Genomic DNA, 20,844 nt, shown 5'->3' with positions numbered 1-20,844 from the left:
CTGTATTGTACGTTTAGCCTCCAGGCATTCAGAAGAGAGGAAGTTCAACCCCTCATATGCTTTCCAACAGAGCCAGTCACTGTTTAAATGGTGTCTTTGCTGTTGAAAGGACTGAGACAGAAGGACATCTTTGTCTTGAACCTCATACAGTGGAGGCGTAAAGAGCATGAACCTCGACCACATTGTTAATGTACTCAAAAGAAAAAACGTTGCCTAAATTACGCTCAAACGCCTGTGTTTCATACAGTAGCCTAAAAAATGTCTTCAGTGTAGGAAAAACTGGAATCTGCTATGGAAAAAAACTGCGGATCAGATGGCTAAATCAACACACTGTCTAAATAAAAATTTTAAGAAACCAAAAGTCTTCTATGTTGTTTAGGGTTAGAGGATAGAAAATACAATTTGCGCAGTAGGTACAATAACAAAATACGTCAATGGAAAGTCATGTGTGCGTGATTATTAGAGATAAGTGTATATTTCTAAAGTTACGTGACGTGTAGCCAAGTATGGTGTCCCATACTCGGAATTTGTGCTCTGAATTTAACCCATTTTGTGATCGTTTACTAAAATGTCTTTATTTTTTCATCAAGTTTCATAATTTCAAAAGGCATATGAATGTGTTTTGTAACATTTATAAGCTTCTATGAAACACTTAAGAGAACAACAGAACGTCAGTTGAACATCTTTCGGACATGAGATTCACCTCCGCCACTCCTGTGACTGATGAAACGTTTACAAACAATCAGTGGCCATGTGGCGTTTTGAGAACTCTGGTACTTGTAGTCTCCTCTGCCTCTACCGTCATGCCTTCAGCCTGCTTTGAAGACTACATTTCCCAGAATTCCCCGCGTCATCAGCTGATTGCTGTTTGTGTTTTTCGGATGTGATGACGGCAATAAAGCACCCAGCTGACCGTTTTTTTCCAGACGATATTTTTTGTTCGCTGCTGGAATAGAGATGACCGCCGAGGGGTAACGTTAGACGAGCAGAATTTTCACTTTTTATATACTGACGAGACTTCCAACAAACTCTTCACTTTATAAACTGGTAAATGTATGATTGTTTTATTATAAAGTTTATTCTATTCAGTAACAGTTTTGTAGCTATGATAATTTCAAATATTTGTGTATGAAGCACATCTTGTGACAATTAATTCTAAAAATATTTATTTATAATGTAACCTATGTATTTATATATAAGTCCCGCGTAATCATTGCAGAAAATATCATTTGTGCACTTTTATCTAAACTTATTCCTATCGAGGTATCTGTTATTAATAGTGGGGGACAAAGGAATAACTGCGACACAAATTATGGTTTGGCCTTTTGAGAATTTTGACTAAGCTTACAGTATGCTATAAATGTGTTTTAAAAAGCAGTTTATAAGTTAATGCCATTTAACTTAATATTTTCGTTATGACTGACTTTAGTCACGATTTGGTGGTATAAAAAAGAGATATATATGTGATTAATTTGTCAGTCAACACGTGCTGGCAGGTCATTTTTGAAGTAGATTTTGTTGACGTTCCCTAAGTTCTTTGTTTTGATCCACTTGTTGAATACGGAAGTGACCGCTAGAGGCCAGCAGCACAACAAAAGCGTCACGTTTAATCTAAAGGTGAACTCACCTGGAGCAATGAGAGGGCAATGTAAGACAAACAAAAGGCTGCCAGGTTGTCATAACAATGGCAACTTAAAGTGGATAAAGTAGTAGTAGTAGTAGTAGTAGTAGTAGTAGTATACTTTTATTGTCCTCAAGAGGACAATTGTTATGGACTAAGTGTGGTCATTTTTGTAGGTTAGGCAAATTTTTGTAATTTTTGTTTTTGTGGTTAAAAAAAAGTTATTTAACCTTTTAAATATAATATTTAACCTTATTAAAGATAGGTTTACTAGTTAATGTATGTCACGTTTGCTGGCAGCACTTTTTTGACATGATACTGTGTGGTTGTTGTAACATTAGCTACTCCTACATCTTTTGTAAATTTAGCCTGAAAGGCTGCATATGCTTTTTGTTTTAAACTAATTTTAATTTCATAAAGCACATTTTCATATTTTATGTATCATCACCTTAAAGCTTACAAAAGCAACTCCGATATGTGACTCATTGTCATTTTTATAAAATTATAACAAGTTCATGAATCTCCTGATAAAAATAAATGTTTCTCTTTTTAATTTCAGCTGAGGCATACTTTTCTTCTATTGTCTACAAGGCCTTGGGCCTCATTGGTCTGATCGCAATGGTACTTATTCTGGGCAGAAGACTGAACCGGGAGGACTCTGGAGTCCGTGAGTCCCCAGCAGTCAAGCGAAAGGTTCTGGAGATGGACAACAAGTCACTTGGTAATCATGAAGTGTTTGATTTCTCCTCCGGGCCCTGCCACTCCGAGAGCATTCTGCAGATGTTTAATGAGTTCCGTGACGGCCGATTGTTCACGGACGTGATGATCAGTGTGGAGGGTCGTGAGTTCCCGTGTCACCGTGCCGTGTTGTCAGCTTGCAGTAGCTACTTCCGTGCAATGTTCTGCAATGACCACCGGGAGAGCCGTGAGATGTTGGTGGAGATCAACGGCATCCGTGCTGAAGCCATGGACACCTTCCTGCAGTACGTCTACACTGGACGTGCCCGCATCACTACAGATAATGTGCAGTTCCTCTTCGAGACCTCCAGCCTCTTCCAGATCAGCACTCTGCGTGATGCTTGTGCCAAGTTCTTGGAAGACCAACTTGACCCCTGCAACTGCCTGGGCATCCAGCGTTTTGCCGACACGCACTCCCTCAAGCAACTGGCCAGTCGCTGCCGCTGTTATGCACTGCAGAGCTTTACCGATGTGGCCCAGCATGAAGAATTCTTGGACTTGCGTAAGGAGGAACTGGAGGAGTACATAGCTAGTGACGAGCTAGTCATTGGAAAGGAGGAGACCGTGTTTGAGGCAGTGATGCGTTGGGTGTACTACGATGTGGACCACCGTCGAATCATGCTTAGAGACCTTCTCAACCACGTCCGACTGCCCCTGCTGCATCCAAATTATTTTGTGCAGACGGTAGAAGGTGACCAGTTGATCCAAAATGCACCAGAGTGCTATCAGCTCCTGCACGAAGCCAGGCGCTATCATGTCTTGGGCAATGAAATGATGTCACCTAGAACCCGTCCACGCAGGTATTACTGGCATCTTACCTGGGCATTTCCTGTACCATGAAGGTCTTTATTAAATTTATCACCTAGAAATGTACACTGATGCAAGCACTCTTAAGTCTCAGTCTTTACATGCACTAAATCAGGGGTGTCCAATCCTGCTCCTGGAGGGCCGGTGTCCTGCAAAGTTTAGCTCCAACCCCAATAAACACACCCGAAGCAGCTAATCAAGCTCTTACTAGGCATATTCGAAACTTCCAAGCAGGTGTGTTGATGCAAGTTGGAGCTAAACTCTGCAGGACACTGGCCCTCCAGGACCGAGTTTGGACAGTGGACACCCCTGCACTAAATGCACCAAGCAGTTTAAACTGCAGAAAAATTAGCAAGTGATGATTGTAGGAAAGAAAAGAGTATTCCGTGCCTTGCCAAGTCACTATCGAAGAGTTTGTTTACTATGACTTGACTTCAAATTATCGGCTGCCCCGAAACAAACAGAATCAAGCAAATGGTGGTTTACTAGTTATTAGTGGTTGTCAAGCTTAGTTGAAACACATTCTTATGTCCTTAAAGATCCCAGATACTTCTAGAACCTTTTTCAGAAAGGCTACATTATAGATTCAGTTATTCTCAAAACCTGATGGCAATGATTCAAGTGGGTGTTTGAAGTAACTTGAAGGTTTGTTTTGTACTCCGTAGTTGAGCATTGGGGAAACCCATTGCTTTAATTTATGGCTATGGAACAATCCAAGCCACATTGTAAGTACAGCGAGATGGAGCAAAAAGAGACGGCCCCTTCAGGCCCACTGTGTTGCAGAGCATTGAGGGAAAATAAAGTCTCGGCGGGGCATGCCCATACAAATTCTTCCTCCACAAGCTTCATAACACTTAAGCACCTGAGTTTCGAAACATGTTCCTGTTGACCTGATCCTGCTTGCAGTGTGAACTCTGTTTTTGTTACGTCTGGAGGAACGTGAGGTGAGAGAGTGCAGGGGGAGGGGAAACTGCACACTTATGCTTTTCTCAGAGCTGAATGTATAGTGACCTGGAATCTGCCTGAACGTGATTCGCTGAAGGATCTGCCAACGTTACAGGGCTTATTTATTAACAGCCTCATTATAGACTGCTTGCAGAGAGGTGTAGCACAGTCATTAATAACTGCAGCCCCAATCTCAGGCGAGATTTGTTTACAACTCAACATACCTTATTTTATTTTGGTGAAAAAAAGGACACTCTCAAAACACCTCCTCTGCTTCACAGGGCCTTGTTAGAGGTTTCAGACGGGTGTCAGTTTACAGTTGGCAGAAAAGTTGTAGTTCCACCTCTGTTTCCTGGCAGATTTGGTATGGTTCTTAAGTTTGAATTATTGGATAGGGCCTGGCTGATCTCCCCTAATTATTCTCTGGGATTGTATGGGTGCGGCGCATTTAGACTAATTACATCACACATGAAAGATTGATCTGAATTTTCCATGTTTGCATGAATTGACCAGGCGACTGGCTCAATTTGTTCTAATCTCTTTCCCCCGGAGAGTGTATTCAAAGTTCAACTCTAACTTTAGTGTCATCGCTTATGCACTCTCCAACCCCCTGAGCATTTACACAGAGAGAACAGTCTTCTAGGCAGATGATTTCAGGGGGAAAAAACTTGGGGCAGTTAGTTCTGGATGAAATGTGTTTGCCTGTGGATTGGTTCTTGCATGCTCCGGGCACTATTAGACGGTGTTGTTTACTGCTATTCTTAGAAGGGGTTCTAAACTCATCTAATTTCTGTGTCACTGCAGAGAACAAATAGACCAAAAATTAAAAGAAAACAAAATGTAAACAATGAGTTGTGCAGTGCTAGATGTATTACAGAGTGCTGATTAGAATGTGATCCCTTTCCATGTTTCAGTGCTATTAAGGATTTTAATTTGTCCATGTGTCCAAGTTTGACATCCTGTTGTGTCCCTGCAGGTCTACTGGATTCTCAGAAGTCATTGTGGTAGTTGGAGGGTGCGAGAGGATGGGGGGTTTCAACCTGCCATATACTGAATGCTATGATCCGGTAACTGGGGAATGGAAATCCTTAGCCAAACTCCCAGAGTTCACCAAGTCAGAGTATGCTGTGTGTGCCCTCAGGAACGACATTCTGGTCTCAGGTAAACATGGATATTTGTGATACCATTTCATGAATGCTAAATTGTTTCGCAAGCAGTGGTGGAAAGACATGACTTGGTATTCCTCCCTGTGCTGATGCATTTCCTATCGAGACATGAAGTAAAGGAAAATCAAAGGAAATATCAAAGCCCTTGTTCCTTTTTGAAAACGCCAGTAGGATGATTTGCTAGTATTAAGGGGTGGCACATTCTCATTCTAGACAGCATTTGGTTGGATAAAATGTTGCAAATCTTGTCTTAATATTTTTGGTCTTGCATAGAATGACCATATTCATTTTGAATGCATATATCTGCTAATTTCGTCAGTTTTTAGGGGTACATTAGCATATAGATGGCATCAAAGCTTACAGATACCCACACAACTTCATGTTTAATTTTGTGAAGTCTTTAAAATGTAGATTACTCATTGTAAAATGAAAGATAGATTATTTGTATATTTCGTTCATTTTATATCTAAGGCTTGTCTTTGTATGCCCTTCATCTGTCAATCCTTTGTATCATCTGTCATTAATTTCTCAGTTATTGTAGATGACCTAGTTTGATGTTTGCCTCCTGGCTGGTTTAGTCTGCGGGGATTTGTTAGACACAGCAGGGCACCACGCTTGACAGAGCAGCTCGCTTTGAACAGCAAGCAGGTTCAGCAAAAAGACTGTGAGACATGATTAAAAGAGACCAGGACTACCAGCTATCTCATGAGAAAAGACTGTTAGAGAGGGAGAGAGAGAGCAAGGGTGAGTGAGGGGCTGGAATCCTGAGCGATCAGTTTACATTCTGCATGTGCCAAGCACTCACGTGTTTCTATGAGAACAGTCCTGCTAGTTAAAACTTTCTCTCTCTCTCTCTCTGTGTGTGTGTGTGTAATTTTAAACTCCTTTAAGTTCATTCCTTCCCCACACATCTTGTTTCTTCTCCTTCTTTGAAGTTTGTTCAGTGGGCCAGGCAGGCTTTCCCACGCATGAAGCCTGTATATGTGTCATATGTGTATATACATGTATGTATGTATGTATGCATGTATGTATGTATATGTATGTATGTGTGTGTGTGTGTGTGTGTGTGTGTGTGTATATATATATATGTATTTGTATGCGTCAAACTCAAGACTAAGATATGTGAGACAGAAAATAATGGGAAATTGACATAATAGAAAGATGGGTTTCAGGTTGAGCAGCTTTGCTGAGTCCAGTGTGTTCTTTCCACACTGCCGGTGTTTCCTGAAGAACTGGAACAGTTTTGTAGATGTTTAGCTTTTGTTAGCATAATCACACAGATGCACATGCGTTAACCTATACCAGTCAAATGTTTGGTCACATTTACCACTTACCCAGTCATTCTTTATTATTACTATTTTTACAATGTGTAGTTGTTGTTAAGACACGGAAACTATGAAATAATGGTAGTATGGGAATTATGTGGTGACTAAATGAATGTTATACAAATCAAAACTCTTATAATTTTAGTCCTTCAAAGTAGCTTAAATTACAGCTCTAGACAGTTTTTCAAACAACTTCATGAGGTGCATCCTGGGATGCTTTCTAAACCGTAGAATCCCAGACACTTGTTGGCTGATTTTCTTTACTATCTGGTGTAAAAATAAATAATTAAATTTAAGCTAAATACAATTCTGTAAAATGTAATTACAATGTTTATTTGTGAAGAAATTTATATATTATTAATAGTATCAAAGTATAAAATCAAACATAAAAATCTGCCATTGTTGTGAATGGTAGTGTATATGTAAATAATGAATGCGTTGCATAATTATTTTCATAAGTACTTGACTGCATATTTCTGGTTAAGCTGGTCTCTAATAATATTGCTTCACTTAGAATTATCTCAGAACTGGAGCGAGATGTCTGCAAATATAGTTTTATTATTCACATATTATTCATGTGTTTATGTGAGATAACAAAGAACATTCACCTAGTGTGTCATGGGTCATTTACCTTCTTACATTATTGCATAAGTATTATAATAAGTGCATAGCGAGACATAAAATATTGGTTGTGACCAATTGGTGATGCAATTTCAGGTGGTAGAATTAACAGCAGGGATGTCTGGATGTACAACTCCCAGCTCAACATCTGGATCAGGGTTGCCTCCTTGAACAAGGGCCGCTGGAGACACAAAATGGCAGTTTTGTTGGGAAAGGTGAGTTCAGTCACTATCAGAAATAATGCTAAATATAAATTTATAAAAATGAATAAATGTATTAACTTTTAAAAGGGAGGAGGAAACGTTTTTTTTTTTTTTTTATTACATCAAAGGCCATGCGCCCAATGAAACTAGAGCATTTTTGCATAAATTAGTTTTCAAAATAGATGCTAATGCTAATGGGTTGTTTAACATGCCCTCAACTATGAACAAAACCACACAAGGTAGACTATACACACTACATTTAATGCCAGTTGACTTGTAGCAATGATAAACATGGTGTGCCTCGACCACAATGTGAATTCTGTGGTGAATTTTTGGCTGCAGAGCATGAAACCAACAAACTATTTAAGAGCCATTTAGAAACCAATACATTCCAACTTTTAAGGGCATTTTTGTTGGCTTTTCAATAAATCCCATGATTTAAAGTGTTGGCTTAGTTAGTCATGCCACATGGAAGAAGACGACTTCCTGTTTTGATGATATACCTCTAACCATGAATAAGATTTCCTACATATAGAAATGGGTGTTGTTGGGGTATTTAACCCATATTTAGTTTTCAAACATGTTCCCATCCTTATAATTTATTGCCTGTTTGTCATTTACTGCTCTTTGTCTTGTCTTAGTTTGCTCACTTTCAAAGCCTTTGTTTGTCCCTCTTTTCCTCCTTGGAACTTGTTCCTTGTTTTTATTAAACAGTGACATAATTTTTAACCTCTCCCTTGGAGGTGGTTTGCTTACAGTACAGTTTTTAATAATCAGTAACTGACGTTGAAGTGATCAGACATGTGAATGGCCCGTACCATAAAGGAACGCCAAAAGTGTTTGGATCTGTATACTTAAGCTGATATTGCATCACTCCTATCAGCTCCAGAGATCTGATTTACTTTGGCAGGGGGTAAAACAGATTTGGTCGGTTCTGTTTGCAGAGGATCTGATGCATTTTATGGACTCGGTGAGGAACCAGCTTAAAGGTTCAATAAATCAAGAATCAAGAAAATCAATCTTGTGAAAGGAATGAGCCGAGCGAACAAAAGCTACTTGTGCAATAACTCATTAACATGCCATGTAAGTTATAGCCAGCTGTCTGCATGAATGCCTCTTTCTCTTGGTTTGTTTGTTGGATGCTTTGCGGCTTATTCAGATATCTCCCCCCCCAGGTTCCTGTCTCTGGGTGTCTGCTAGAGTCTCTCCAACTCTTTGTTTTTCTGTTCAGGCAGATAATAGTTTTGGACTCAAACTCATTTGACCCCAAAAGATCATTTGGGTTTGTTTTTGAGCAGCAGCCTTTCAGACATATGGATTGTTTGACTGTGGTTGGATTTATTGGTTATGAAAGATTCATGACTGACAGATGAAATCTAATCAACTGAAGTCACAACAACGAGATGTGGAAAAAAATCACATTACCACAGGGTCATGCTGCAATAATGTGATTTGAGCTGTGCTGACACTGGTTAGATATACTCTGTGATTATTGTGTATGTGTGATACAATAATTAATGTTAATAATTAATTTAACATTTTAAATGAAACTGATTCACACCCTGTCAGCATATTAGCTTTTTCTCTTACGCACACAGTGAACAGGAAACTGAATTCCACTGAAGATATTTTATAATCTTTGATGATGAAGCATGGTTTTTATAACTTTTGTTGATATACCATCTTATCAGTCCCAGGCGTGAAAGCACTGTCTGAATAATATCTCAGTCTGAACAAAGGGCTCATCACAAAGCACATGGCTTTGTTTTGCGTAAGTGGCGTGTGGCCCCTCTGTGTTCGAGCATGTTCGTACACCGCTACTGGTCCGACTGGTTTTCTTGGTTGTTCCATTAAGGGGAACATGTTTACCTTCTTCTTTTTGAACAGCATGGAGACATGAGGCAGGAGAGAGAGAGGAGACAAACACTTCAGGGTTTTTGTGTTCCACGTGTTTTTATTTGAGTTAATGGGAAATTTCTCAATCTCTTTGGGTACTTAGAAAAACAAGAGTGATGTTACACAACACCGAACTGTCAACACTTTGCAAAGGTCATGTTTTTGCAGTGGTGATGTTTTGGTCACATATTGGATGAATGAATGAATGAATGATGCATTTATATAGCGCTTTATTGTGTATTGTTGTACATCCAAAGCGCTTTACAATCATGTCGGGGGTCTCCCCTCAACCACCACCAGTGTGCAGCATCCACTTGGATGCTGCCAATGAGTCTTTTATTGACTGGTTAATAACCCAAGTCACAGAAAAGCCTTCAACTGTAGTTTTAAACTGTCTTAAATTATTTATGCAAAACCTGATTTGCACACATCCACCCCATTACCCCTATTTTGCTCTGCATGTAAACCTCTTTACGACTTATTTGATAAGGGCATATCTGTTTATGTTTTGACATTAAAACCAGAGAAAATCTGAAAAGTGTAAACATGTTTTTCTTGCATTGTGGTTTTGTCTAATTAGTGCAACCCATTAAGGCTGAAATTACTGGAATAAAAAAATATTTCATAGTAGCCATAATTGTTTATTTAAAATATTAACCGTGAAGTAGAATTGATATACAATATTGTTATAATTAGATTGTTTTGGAGAAAGAAAAATCAGTTCAGGTTTTTTAAATGTCAAATCATAATGTAAATGTAAAAATCATCACATTCAATATATTAGGTTTTATTTTAATAATGAACACACATTTGTTTTCGCCTAATGGTTATACCACTTGACATTTTTAAAATCACTGTATTATTAAAACTATAGTTGTTCAAAATCTCATACTAAGCACATATATTTGATGAGGAATGAACTTTGCAACAGTTAAAAAGTACATTCTATATAGTATGAATGAAATACAGATGAAATGCATTGGCCATGTTGTCTTTGTCATGGGACCTACTAGTGAGTTGCGTTGCTTCACTGGCATTCACATCTCCTCTCTTTACGCGGTTTTATGAACCCAATGAATTCGTACATACTACTAATTAATTCTGGATACTGCTGTTTATAAACTGTTTAGTAGGAAAGTAGGCATATTCGGATGCACAGTATTTTGTTGGAAATAGTCAAGAAAATTCAGGCATTTCTAAGAACCTTTCACATGCGTGTGATTTTTTTTTTTTTTTTTTTTTTATTTTTTTTTTTTTTTTTTTTTTTTTTTTTTTTTTTTAATTTTTTTTTTTTTTTCTCTTCCTTATCTTAATCTTAGACTTTCTACAAAGTTTTTCAAAGTACCTGCCTCTGGTTACTCAAGAGTAAACCAGAAGAGTCTTAACCGCTGGCACAGTCAGAAGTGAAGTGTTCACCTCATGACTATTTATAATGCATACTCAGTTGGATATAGAATTTCCTGTGAATGGCCATTTGTCTTCAAGATGTATGGATCAGGTTTGTTTAGTCCACTTACGTAATCAAAAAAAAAAAAGCAGATATAATCATAGATTTGTTTTGTCACTAATGCAGTGGTAGCCTCAGGGTTTGTGCATGTGCGTGTGTCTATAACAATCCCTTTGTCATTACATCAATTTCAGAATTGTGATATGAAAGGGTAAGCAGTTGTCCCTGTTTGGCTAGATCTACATGCTTCGTTTCACCTCCAGATTGTGTCATCCTCAGAAATGTCATGTATACAATTCAAAACAGACAAAATCTCATACTAAGCACATATATTTGATGAGGAATGAACTTTACAATAGTTAAAAAGTACATTATTTAGTTGGAAATAGTCAAGAAAATTCAGACTTTTCTAAGAACCTTTCACATGCGTGTGATTTAAAAAAAATTTTTTTTACTGCACACAGTACGTTTGAACTTACCTACATTACACAACACTAAGATGTATTGTGTATGGGCCCATAACTTAAATTGTATTTATCTACAGGTGTATGCCGTTGGTGGATATGACGGTCAGTCACGACTAAGCAGCGTCGAATGCTACGATTCTTTCTCAAACCGCTGGACAGAGGTGGCACCCATGAAGGAGGCTGTCAGCTCACCAGCCGTCTCCAGTTGTGTCAACAAACTATTTGTGATTGGAGGAGGACCTGACGATAACACATGCTCAGATAAGGTTTGTTGAAGAGTATGATGCATGGTGCTGAGGAGAAGGGTGTCTTTGAAAACCACCCTCTGCATGTCATTGTGCATTTACTGCATGTAAACATCACGTTTATTTTTGGGTCACGCTACTGGAGGGTGTGTTTTTCAGTGTAGTCATCTTGGGATTTCTCTAAACGGTGCAATGGACCATAACCCAGCCACAGTAAATAAAAGAGCTCTGATTATATAGTTTCACTTGAGCCTGAAATTAAGATGGACAGTTTTTGTTTTATCCAGCTGTATTTACTCAGTGCAACTTATAACATCCAAGTGAAAATTGGATAAAGGATCACCCCCTTGTGTCAGTATTTTGTTGAACCACCTTTTGCTTTAATTACAGCCTTCAGTCTGTTGGGATATGTCTCTACTAACTTTGCACATCTAGACTTTGCAATATTTACCCACTCTTCTTTGCAGAACTGCTCAAGTATTGTTAATTTGATGGTGACTGTTTGTGGACTGCAGTTGTCAAGTCATTCCACAGATTTTCAGTGGGGTTTATGTCTAGGCTCTGATTAGGCCATGCAAGGACATTCACCTTTTTCTACTTTAACCACTGTGTGCTTTGAGTCATTGTCATGTTGGAAGGTAAACGTTCTTCCCATTGACAACAATCTTGCAGAGGGCAGCAGATTTTCCTCAAGAATTTTACAGTGTTTTGCCCCATCCATTTTTCCTTCTATCCTGACAAGTGCTCCAGTCACTGCAGAGAAACACCCCCATAACAGGATATTACCACCACCTGCTTTACTGTAGGAATGCTGTTATTTGGATGGTGAGCTGTATTCCGTCAGATATATTGTTTGGTGTTGAGGCCAAATAATTCGATTTTAGTCTCATCTGCCTCAGAATCTTCATAGTGTGTTTTGGCAAAGCTCAGTCATGACTGCATGTGGCCTTTCTTGAGGAGTCCCTTTTTTTCTTGCACCCCCCCCATACAAGCCACATTTGTGGAGAGTTTGTGATATTGTTGACACATGCACTCAATGACCACTCTTTGTCATAAATTCCTGCAGCTGCTTTAGAGTTGCTGTAGGCCTCTTGGTCGCCTCTCTGACCAGTTTCCTCCTGGCTCTTTCATCCAGTTTGGAGCGACATCCTGATCCAAGGAGGGTCTATGTTGTTCCAAATACCTTCCGTTTCTTAATAATAGATTCTGCTGTGCTTCTAGGCATTGATAAAGCCTTTGAAATTTTTTTTGTATCCATTTCCTGACTTGTGCCTGTCCACAACTTTATCCCAGAGATCTTTTGACAGTGCCTTGCCACCCATAGTTGATTGTTTGCTTCAGTTGCACTACCAAGGACTGAAATGCTCCAGGAAAGCTCTTTTCATGCTGAGCTAATCAAAATGACCATAGCTGATCACAGTTGAAGTCGATTTTGTCTTTGTGTGATTTATGTATAATTTTTATCAGAAAAATGACACATGATCACTGATTTTGTGAGTTTGGATTTCCACAAGGCAGTTTTATATTAAGACCTCAAAAAGTCTGTGAAGTTTTTATCAACACCCTTGTTTCTAAAATGACAGGGGGATTGATAAATGTCTGTGATTCCCGGATTTGCTTTACAGCCCGAGGAGACATTGCATAGTCAATTGTGTGTTTTCCTCCAGGTTCAGTGCTATGACCCAGAGTCTGACTCCTGGTTGCTAAGGGCCAACATCCCCATCGCTAAGCGCTGCATCACGGCCGTATCACTGAACAATCTCATCTATGTTTCTGGAGGCCTGACCAAATCCATTTACTGTTATGACCCCACTGAAGATTACTGGATGCATGTGGTCCACACATTCAGCAAACAGGTACTGGCTGTTATGAAGTTAAGATTTAAAATGCTACAGAATGCAAAGTGGACTTGCCTCTAGAAGTGTTTTATTATTAATTTTATCAGTAGAGAATTAAAAAAACTTCTTCAATTAACAGTTATAAGAATTAGAATCCCATTACAAACTAAAAAAAAAGCAAGAAATCATATCACAAACACAGTGTTTTTTAATTTTACATTTTAATTAAAAAATATTACAAATATATGTTTATAATATAAACAATAATAATTTTATTTGTAATGCACCTTTCTTACACAAGGCGCTACAACAGTATAAAACGACAATAAAAGAACAACACTACTCCATAATAGCAATCACAATGACAACACGATGACAACAACAACTGTAAGATTATAACTTAAAAGCTTCACTAAAGAGATGTTTTGAGTAATTTCTTAAAACAATCAAAAGACCGAGCATTCCTAATAGGAAGAGGCAAAGAATTCCACAACCTGGGAGCAACACAAGAGAATGACCTCTCACCCATAGTTTTGAGTATTGCAAAATTTGGAGAATTTTTTTTTAGAGGGTAGGAAGAATGCCTTAATTACATATACAATACCATTGATTACCATTTCTATATTGGAAAGTATTATGAGTAGTGGTTTATCAGGAACATATGAAATATGCATTAAGCATAAATTAATTAATTTGATAATTAAACCTTTTTATGGCTATATACAGTGGGTACGGAAAGTATTCAGACCCCCTTAAATTTTTCACTCTGTTATATTGCAGCCATTTGCTAAAATCATTTAAGTTCATTTTTTTTCCTCATTAATGTACACACAGCACCCCATATTGACAATGTAATCTGGAATTTTGTAATAAAATTACACAAATTAAGTACTTGTAATTAGATTAAATAACATTTTAAATTAAGCTACTTCTTATTGATTACATGATTACACATTATTCACACAATCAGAATCACAGTTTTTTTTTGGACATTCACACAAAGACCGGTCACTATTCATGTGGCTACACCGCATTTAACCTCTGGATTTACAAAAATACTTGCAGGTTTAAGAAGTGTTTCAACATTGCATCAACTACTGATGAACACATTCATTTTTATTTTAATTATCACTCAGTAATCAAAAAGTAGTCTGATTACATTACCTAAAATGTGTAATGTAATGGATTATGTTACTAACTACAATATTTGTTATGTAGTTTGGAATCAGTAATGGACTACAATTTGTAAGTAATCTACCCAGCTAATATTTACTTCCTGAACTCATGTGTTGCACTCCGTTGACACATACTTGTCTAAACAGACCAACATGTTTACGTTCTCGCTTTTGTTTTTCAGGAAAGTTGTGGTATGTCGGTATGTAACGGAAAGATCTATATCCTGGGTGGCCGTGGTGAAAACGGAGAGGCATCAGATACAATCCTGTGCTATGACCCGTCCACCGGCATCATTACGGGCGTGGCCGCCATGCCCCGCCCTATTTCTTACCACGGCTGCGTCACCATCCACCGCTACAATGAGAAGTTCTACCATTCTTGACATTAAAAAAGCATACTCACTGACTCGCACAGGGACATGGATAAACTGAGCCGTACTATAGAGAACGTAGTATTATGTTAGGTAAGGTGAGTCCAGTTCACAAGCTTTGAGACCAGTCAGTTAAACTGACAACTACATAACTCATTTCAGTGTACAGTGCAAACATTCTATCATTTACTCCCCCTCACGTCATTCCAAACCCATATGACCTTTCTTCTAAAGAAAACAAAAGAAGATATTTTAGACAAAATCAAATTAGACCCCAACTTCATTGTAACATTTTTTTTATTTTTTATTATATGTTCTACCGGCCTTTATAGTCGGATACAGATTGTGTATGGATTTGCATATTTCCATATCCGTTACCCAAATACTTCTAAACTGATTGACAGCTGATTGTGAATTCTAGCTGGTCTCTGATCCCTCAACCTCACTTGTTGTTCCTGTCAATTAAACGTCTTTATTTGCTTTCCCCCCCCCCACTTCATTTCTATTATTGCATTTTATATTGTATTTTAATGTCTGGTGTAAGTTGTTTTGAGTGGGTTAACGGCGTGATTATTTGTGTCTGGTAGATAGTGTTCGATTGTGATAAATCCATGTGTGTGTATATAAGTGCGTTTGAAAAGATTCAGCTGGATGTGTGGGCGTGACAGACGGACACAGAATATGCAGGAACTACTTTTTGTTGAGCCATGTCTAATAGGTAAATGGTTCACAACAATCCATCAGGCACAGAAAATTATTGTATTTCTTTTAATATTTCTTTACGTATGTATTTGGGTGATATTAACTGTTTTCTGTATTTTGTAGTAGAAATTGCGGCTATCATGACATTTAAAGGAAAAACGTGTTTTTTATTATGTGTTTGCTCTTTTATAGTAATGCCATCCATATGAAGCATTACTGTTGATTAGCCTCTGTATAATTATTCTGTATCATTTAGCAACATGCTTTCTTGCATATCATGTAGAATACAAGCAAAGATGTCTCGTTTATAAGTGAATCAAATAATGTTCTTTCACTTTAAGTTATTTATTCTTCATGGATGTTTGAATGCCCCAACCAGGCACTTAAGTCAATATATCGCAGTGTCCCAGATGTAAATATGAATTTGATGATCCTTCTTCAGGTTTACTGTATCAGTAAGTGTTTGCAATGGTGAAGCATCAGGCCAAATGGCCAGTTCACACTCTCAGCTCCCATAAAACTCTTCCTTTTTTTTGTTCTCACAATAATCTGAGCTCAGTATTTGTGTGTACAGTGCAGTGACGTAGCAGCAAAATATTGTGTTTGTGCTCTGGGGAGCAGTGATGTCAGCTCTGTTGCCTGCTTTTGGTGAGCAGGATTGTTTAAATTTGTCAGCTGCAAGACCAGAACAATAGAGGACACACATTGTTCGTTTTACTCTGGGAATTGTACAATGCAACTGCTAGACCCTGCACATATATGCACATAATGCAGCATGGTGTTTCTATAACCTTTTTGAGTGTAGTATTTTTGGTGTGTAGTTTTATGACAGTGTGTTTGTGTAAATAAATGGTGAGTTTGTTGTCTTTTTGCTATATAGGCTTGTTTTTTTTTCTGATAACTTTCAGTTGCTAAAAGCCATAAACGGAATGTTTTGTTTTTTTTTAATTTTACAAATGTTTATTTTTGAGCGAGTCCTTATACACTTTATCTGTGCATGGTAAAAACTATATAACTCGTATGGCAAGAAAAAGAAATCGTTAGGGAGAAGATGCGCCTTTAGCGCTAATTAGTGATGGCAGAGAAAAGTGCCAATTTAAGAAGATATTACTTAAGTGCATTAAAATAAATTACTATCTTGTGCCTTGTGGTGGAATGATACACATTTGACAACTAGCCAAAGATGGGTGTTTTTTTTTTCTTCTGTTAATTCCAGTACAATATTGTAAAAGAAACTGCCAACCTTTTATGTAATAATTTTACATGTGTTAAACCGTTGCTAAAATGTTCTTGTTCTGAGTACCCGAAATGTACAAGCGCTTAATGTGGTGTACATGCATACATTTCTTCAATAAAGCTATTTTTAGTATGGATTTGTACTCTTGTTATTTGTTTTCTTTCTTGAATCTCACATTTCTATGAAACCACCAATCCTACACTGAAAAATTATATATAGTACAAGTATTAAACTCCTCCTGGACTGATGCAAACATGTATAATACCTCAGATTGTGAGACGTGTTATGTTTCTAACTGATCCGATTTAGTGAAAGTGACGTGACGTGTAGCCAAGTATGGTGTCCCATACTCGGAATTTGTGCTCTGCATTTCACCCATCCAAGCACACACACACAGCAGTGAGTAGTGAACAAACACACACCCGGAGCAGTGGGTAGCCATTTTTGCTGCGGCGCCCAGGGAGCAGTTGGGGGTTTGGTGCCTTGCTCAAGGGTCTCACCTAAATCATGGTATTGAGAGTGGAATACTGTCCACCCACCTACAATCCTTGGCGGTACCGAGACTGAAATCCGTGACCTTTGGATTACAAGTCTGACTCTCTAACCATTAGGCCACGACTTGCCGTTTTCATCTGAAAGATGATTCCAATCCCATATACTTGTTATGCTAAACAAAGGAACCTGTGACATAAAAGACCACAATATCTTTCAGGTATTAAACACTTTAGCAATCTCATAGCAACCCTGGCATCACTGTGGTAAGTTTTTCATAGGTAAACAACACTACTCACATTTTCTTGGTAACACAAAAGTTTTAGATTAAACCTAAGTAGTAAGTACTGTTAAGTTATCAGGTCATGTATTTCGGCTGTAGCATTGCCAAAAACACCAGATCCCTGGTTTCCTACCAGTGTACTGAGGCATTAATTTGTGTACTAAGTTATTTTGAATAAAAACCGTCAGCTAACTGACAAAACCGCCACACTAGTCAAAGAGAAGACAAAGTATTAAATTACAGAACCACCTGCAGATAAATGCTCACAGCTAACCAAATGGAACTCCTGTACCTGTCACTGTACACAGAACCCCACCAAGGTAGGAACTGTAAACTGTCGCTGCTGGCAACATAGGAAAATTGATCAACTGGACATATTGATGTTGAAAATGATACATGTGCCTATGGAATTTGGCTCTTGCTTAAAGCTATGAATTCTTTCTCATGAATGTTTCACTGGAAAAACTAAAATAATTTTCAGAATTCTGACATGCAGTGCCAGTATTTGCTTTTAGATTAAAAACAAGAGTGGTGTTTGAGAAGATCTCAGTGTTTAAAGATGCACAAAGAACCAACTTAAATTTAGAACCAACTAAAACCACTTGTACACAGACCTCCTGATGGCTTTCGAAATAGGTAATTTTAATCCATTTTATTAAAAAAATGTATGTAAACGTAAGCTACTACAAAATTATTTCTAAACAAAAATTAATACAATAAAAATGACATGGCAAAATGCAGCCAGGCGTACGCAAATGAGATATACAAAACACAATCGTGTGTAGTCTGCATAAAAATATTTTTAACTAGTTTTGAGAATGGTATACATTACTGGTAAATCTTTCTGCGCATGCGAACTTGAGAGAAAGATGAAGTTCCCTGTTGAAAAAAACAGCATATGCTGGTTAGGTATGTTTTGACCCTGGGATGCTGGTTTAAGCTGGTCCTTTGCTGGTTTATGCTGGTCCTTTGCTGGTTTAAACTGGTCCTTTGCTGGCTTATGCTTTATGCCTTTGCCAGCACATGACCAGCATAAACCAGCAAAGGACCAGCATAAACCAGCATCCCAGCATCAAAACATACCTAACCAGCATATGCTGGTTTTTTCGACAGGGTGTGTAAGCTCTTATATTTGGTGTGTTTATGCAAATTACTAGCTCCCGGCAGTTTTATTAACTTTGGAACAGATTTATGTGTTTACAGGTTTACCTGTTTTAACCTGGAATGGTTTCTGTTCACATAAATACGCCAACTGAAGAAGTTATATTTGAAAAAGCTTTATTATTGTTGTTGTTATCTTTGTGTGCGATTATATGTGTGTATAGTCTAATGTATTTTTGTTTTTAACAGATATAAGGCCACATGTACAAGCACAGACAATTGAACTTGGGTAACATACACTTTGACCGAAGGCACTATCACAAAACAGTACGATGGGGTGAGAGAGTGTGTGTTTGTTTCCCCACAGGTGAGTTTGACTTCCTCGTGTCATGTGAATTACCTGGAATAAGTCAAGAACGAGGAAAAAGTGGAATATTCAAAATTTTGTAGTCATAATAAGTATCCCCCCCCCCCCCAAGTATGGAGATAGTTTACTTTTAACTTACTGAGAATGGAGTTATTTTTTGTCAGAGATGCTGGACAAACAGAAGCATTCTGTGATCGTGCAATTTAAATATATTACCAGAAGGTGTCAGTATAAGACCGAAAACATTTGCTTTACTGTGAGCAGCCCAAATAAAGCTGCTGTAAGGGATTGTTTTAAATTCCAAGCATAAAATATCCATACTGCCAGACGGATATCTCTGAAATAGGTGTCCGGGTAAATCACACATATTCTATGTCATAGCCAATAACTCTAAAAAGCAGAAACGACAATCTGACAGCAGTTTTTACATGTTAGCCAATCATAATGCAGTTTCCTGCGAATATTGTCCAATGGAGTGAGTATGGGGGTGTGACTATATATCCTGAAGGCGGGAAAGTGTTCAGGAAACCTGTTTGGAAGCAATCATTAGCTTTTCATCTTAAAGGGGTCATATGATGCGATTTAAATTTTCCTTTCTCTATGGAGTGTTACAAGCTTTTGGTGCATAAAGCAGATCTGTAAAGTTGCAAAGACTAAAGATCCAAAGAGGTATTCTTTATAAAAGTTAAGAGTCAACCATGCCTACCTAAAACGGCTCATTCTAACACGCCCTCACATGTCTATGTCACGATGTGGGAAGATTTGCATAACGCCACCCCAGTGTTCATGCAAAGAAAGAAGGCGTAACTTTTATTCTCGCTGTAGTATTGTTGTTGTCGCTGCCGCCATGTCGTGAAGGCGCTGTGTTTCGTTGTGAAAGCGAAACTACTTTGGTCGGCCTTCCAAAAGAGGATGATATCCGCTTCGTCATGCCTGGAGCTGATCCGTGCTGGTCGCTGAGGAAATACATCAACTTCGTGCTGTCGATCGCCGGATAGGCTTTCACTGTGGACGAAGCGGAGTCCAGCCTGGGGTCGTCACATGTGGTTGGCGCAAGCCCGCCGGACGCTCCTTTGTTGAATCCGCCGGCTGTGCCGTTCTCAAGCCCGCCCGCCTCTGCTCACTCAAGCCGGCCTCCACATACTCTAGGCCGCGGCTCACTCTAGGCCTCCGGCCTCCGCTCACTCAAGGCCGCGGTGTGTGGCCTTGCGAAACTACTTTGTTTGGCCTTCCAAAAGAGGACACGACTAGAAATCAGTGGTTAAGTTGTATTTACAACACTGTTCCAGAACAGTTTAACCCAAATATTCAGATGTGTCCAGTGCATTTTATGGAGGACTGTTTCCTGATCCTGGTAGAGTAGACTACAATGCCGGCTGTTCTGACTCACAGACTGTTCACACAGACTGTACAGACTGACTCACAGAAAAAAGTAAATTTTTTATATTTAAAGAATTTGCCACTGACGATTCAAACGCAAGTTTTTTGGGCAGTGTAGAGTAGCACTTGTTGTTTGTCAATTCTCCGATCACAAATGCAGACATGGTTTTATGTTACGCTCTGGCCGGACAGGGCATCACAATATGGTAAGGGGATCACACGCTTGAGGTATTCAGCCAATCACAACACACTGGATAGCTGGCCAATCAGAGCACACCTCGCTTTTCAGACTGATGAGCTGATGAGCTTTTGATGCGTTTCAGAAAGGCGGGGCATAGAGGAGAAACAATATTGTACAGTATGTGGAAAATAATGTGTTTATGTGTTTTTAAACACATTTCATTACACCAAATACAC

At 38.5% G+C, this 20,844-nt stretch overlaps 1 protein-coding gene across 1 annotated transcript; it reads left to right on the top strand.

Moving 5' to 3' along the window:
* The first annotated feature begins 931 nt into the window (after window positions 1-931).
* On the top strand, window positions 932-16,929 carry LOC107590230 (kelch-like protein 24). The gene is made up of 7 exons (XM_016278898.1): window positions 932-1,047; window positions 2,181-3,159; window positions 5,088-5,272; window positions 7,320-7,438; window positions 11,314-11,502; window positions 13,149-13,337; window positions 14,677-16,929. The coding sequence occupies exons 2-7, from the start codon at window positions 2,240-2,242 to the stop codon at window positions 14,875-14,877; spliced, it is 1,803 nt and encodes a 600-aa protein (XP_016134384.1). The 5' UTR covers window positions 932-1,047; window positions 2,181-2,239; the 3' UTR covers window positions 14,878-16,929.
* The last annotated feature ends 3,915 nt before the right edge of the window (window positions 16,930-20,844 follow it).

Source organism: Sinocyclocheilus grahami, unplaced genomic scaffold (assembly GCF_001515645.1).
Source record: "Sinocyclocheilus grahami isolate Dianchi unplaced genomic scaffold, SAMN03320097.WGS_v1.1 scaffold126.1, whole genome shotgun sequence".
NCBI classification, from domain to species: domain Eukaryota; kingdom Metazoa; phylum Chordata; class Actinopteri; order Cypriniformes; family Cyprinidae; genus Sinocyclocheilus; species Sinocyclocheilus grahami.
Note: the sequence above shows the minus strand (reverse complement) of the source record. Positions and strands in the feature narration are given on the sequence as shown.

What these genes read in the sequence shown, in the direction of transcription:
- LOC107590230 (XM_016278898.1), top strand. Translation starts at nt 2,240, where the DNA reads ATGGTACTTATTCTGGGCAGAAGACTGAACCGGGAGGACTCTGGAGTC. An exon ending in CCTAGAACCCGTCCACGCAG is followed by an intron (nt 3,160 to 5,087) that starts GTATTACTGGCA and finishes GTGTCCCTGCAG; the next exon opens with GTCTACTGGATTCTCAGAAG. An exon ending in ATAACACATGCTCAGATAAG is followed by an intron (nt 11,503 to 13,148) that starts GTTTGTTGAAGA and finishes GTTTTCCTCCAG; the next exon opens with GTTCAGTGCTATGACCCAGA.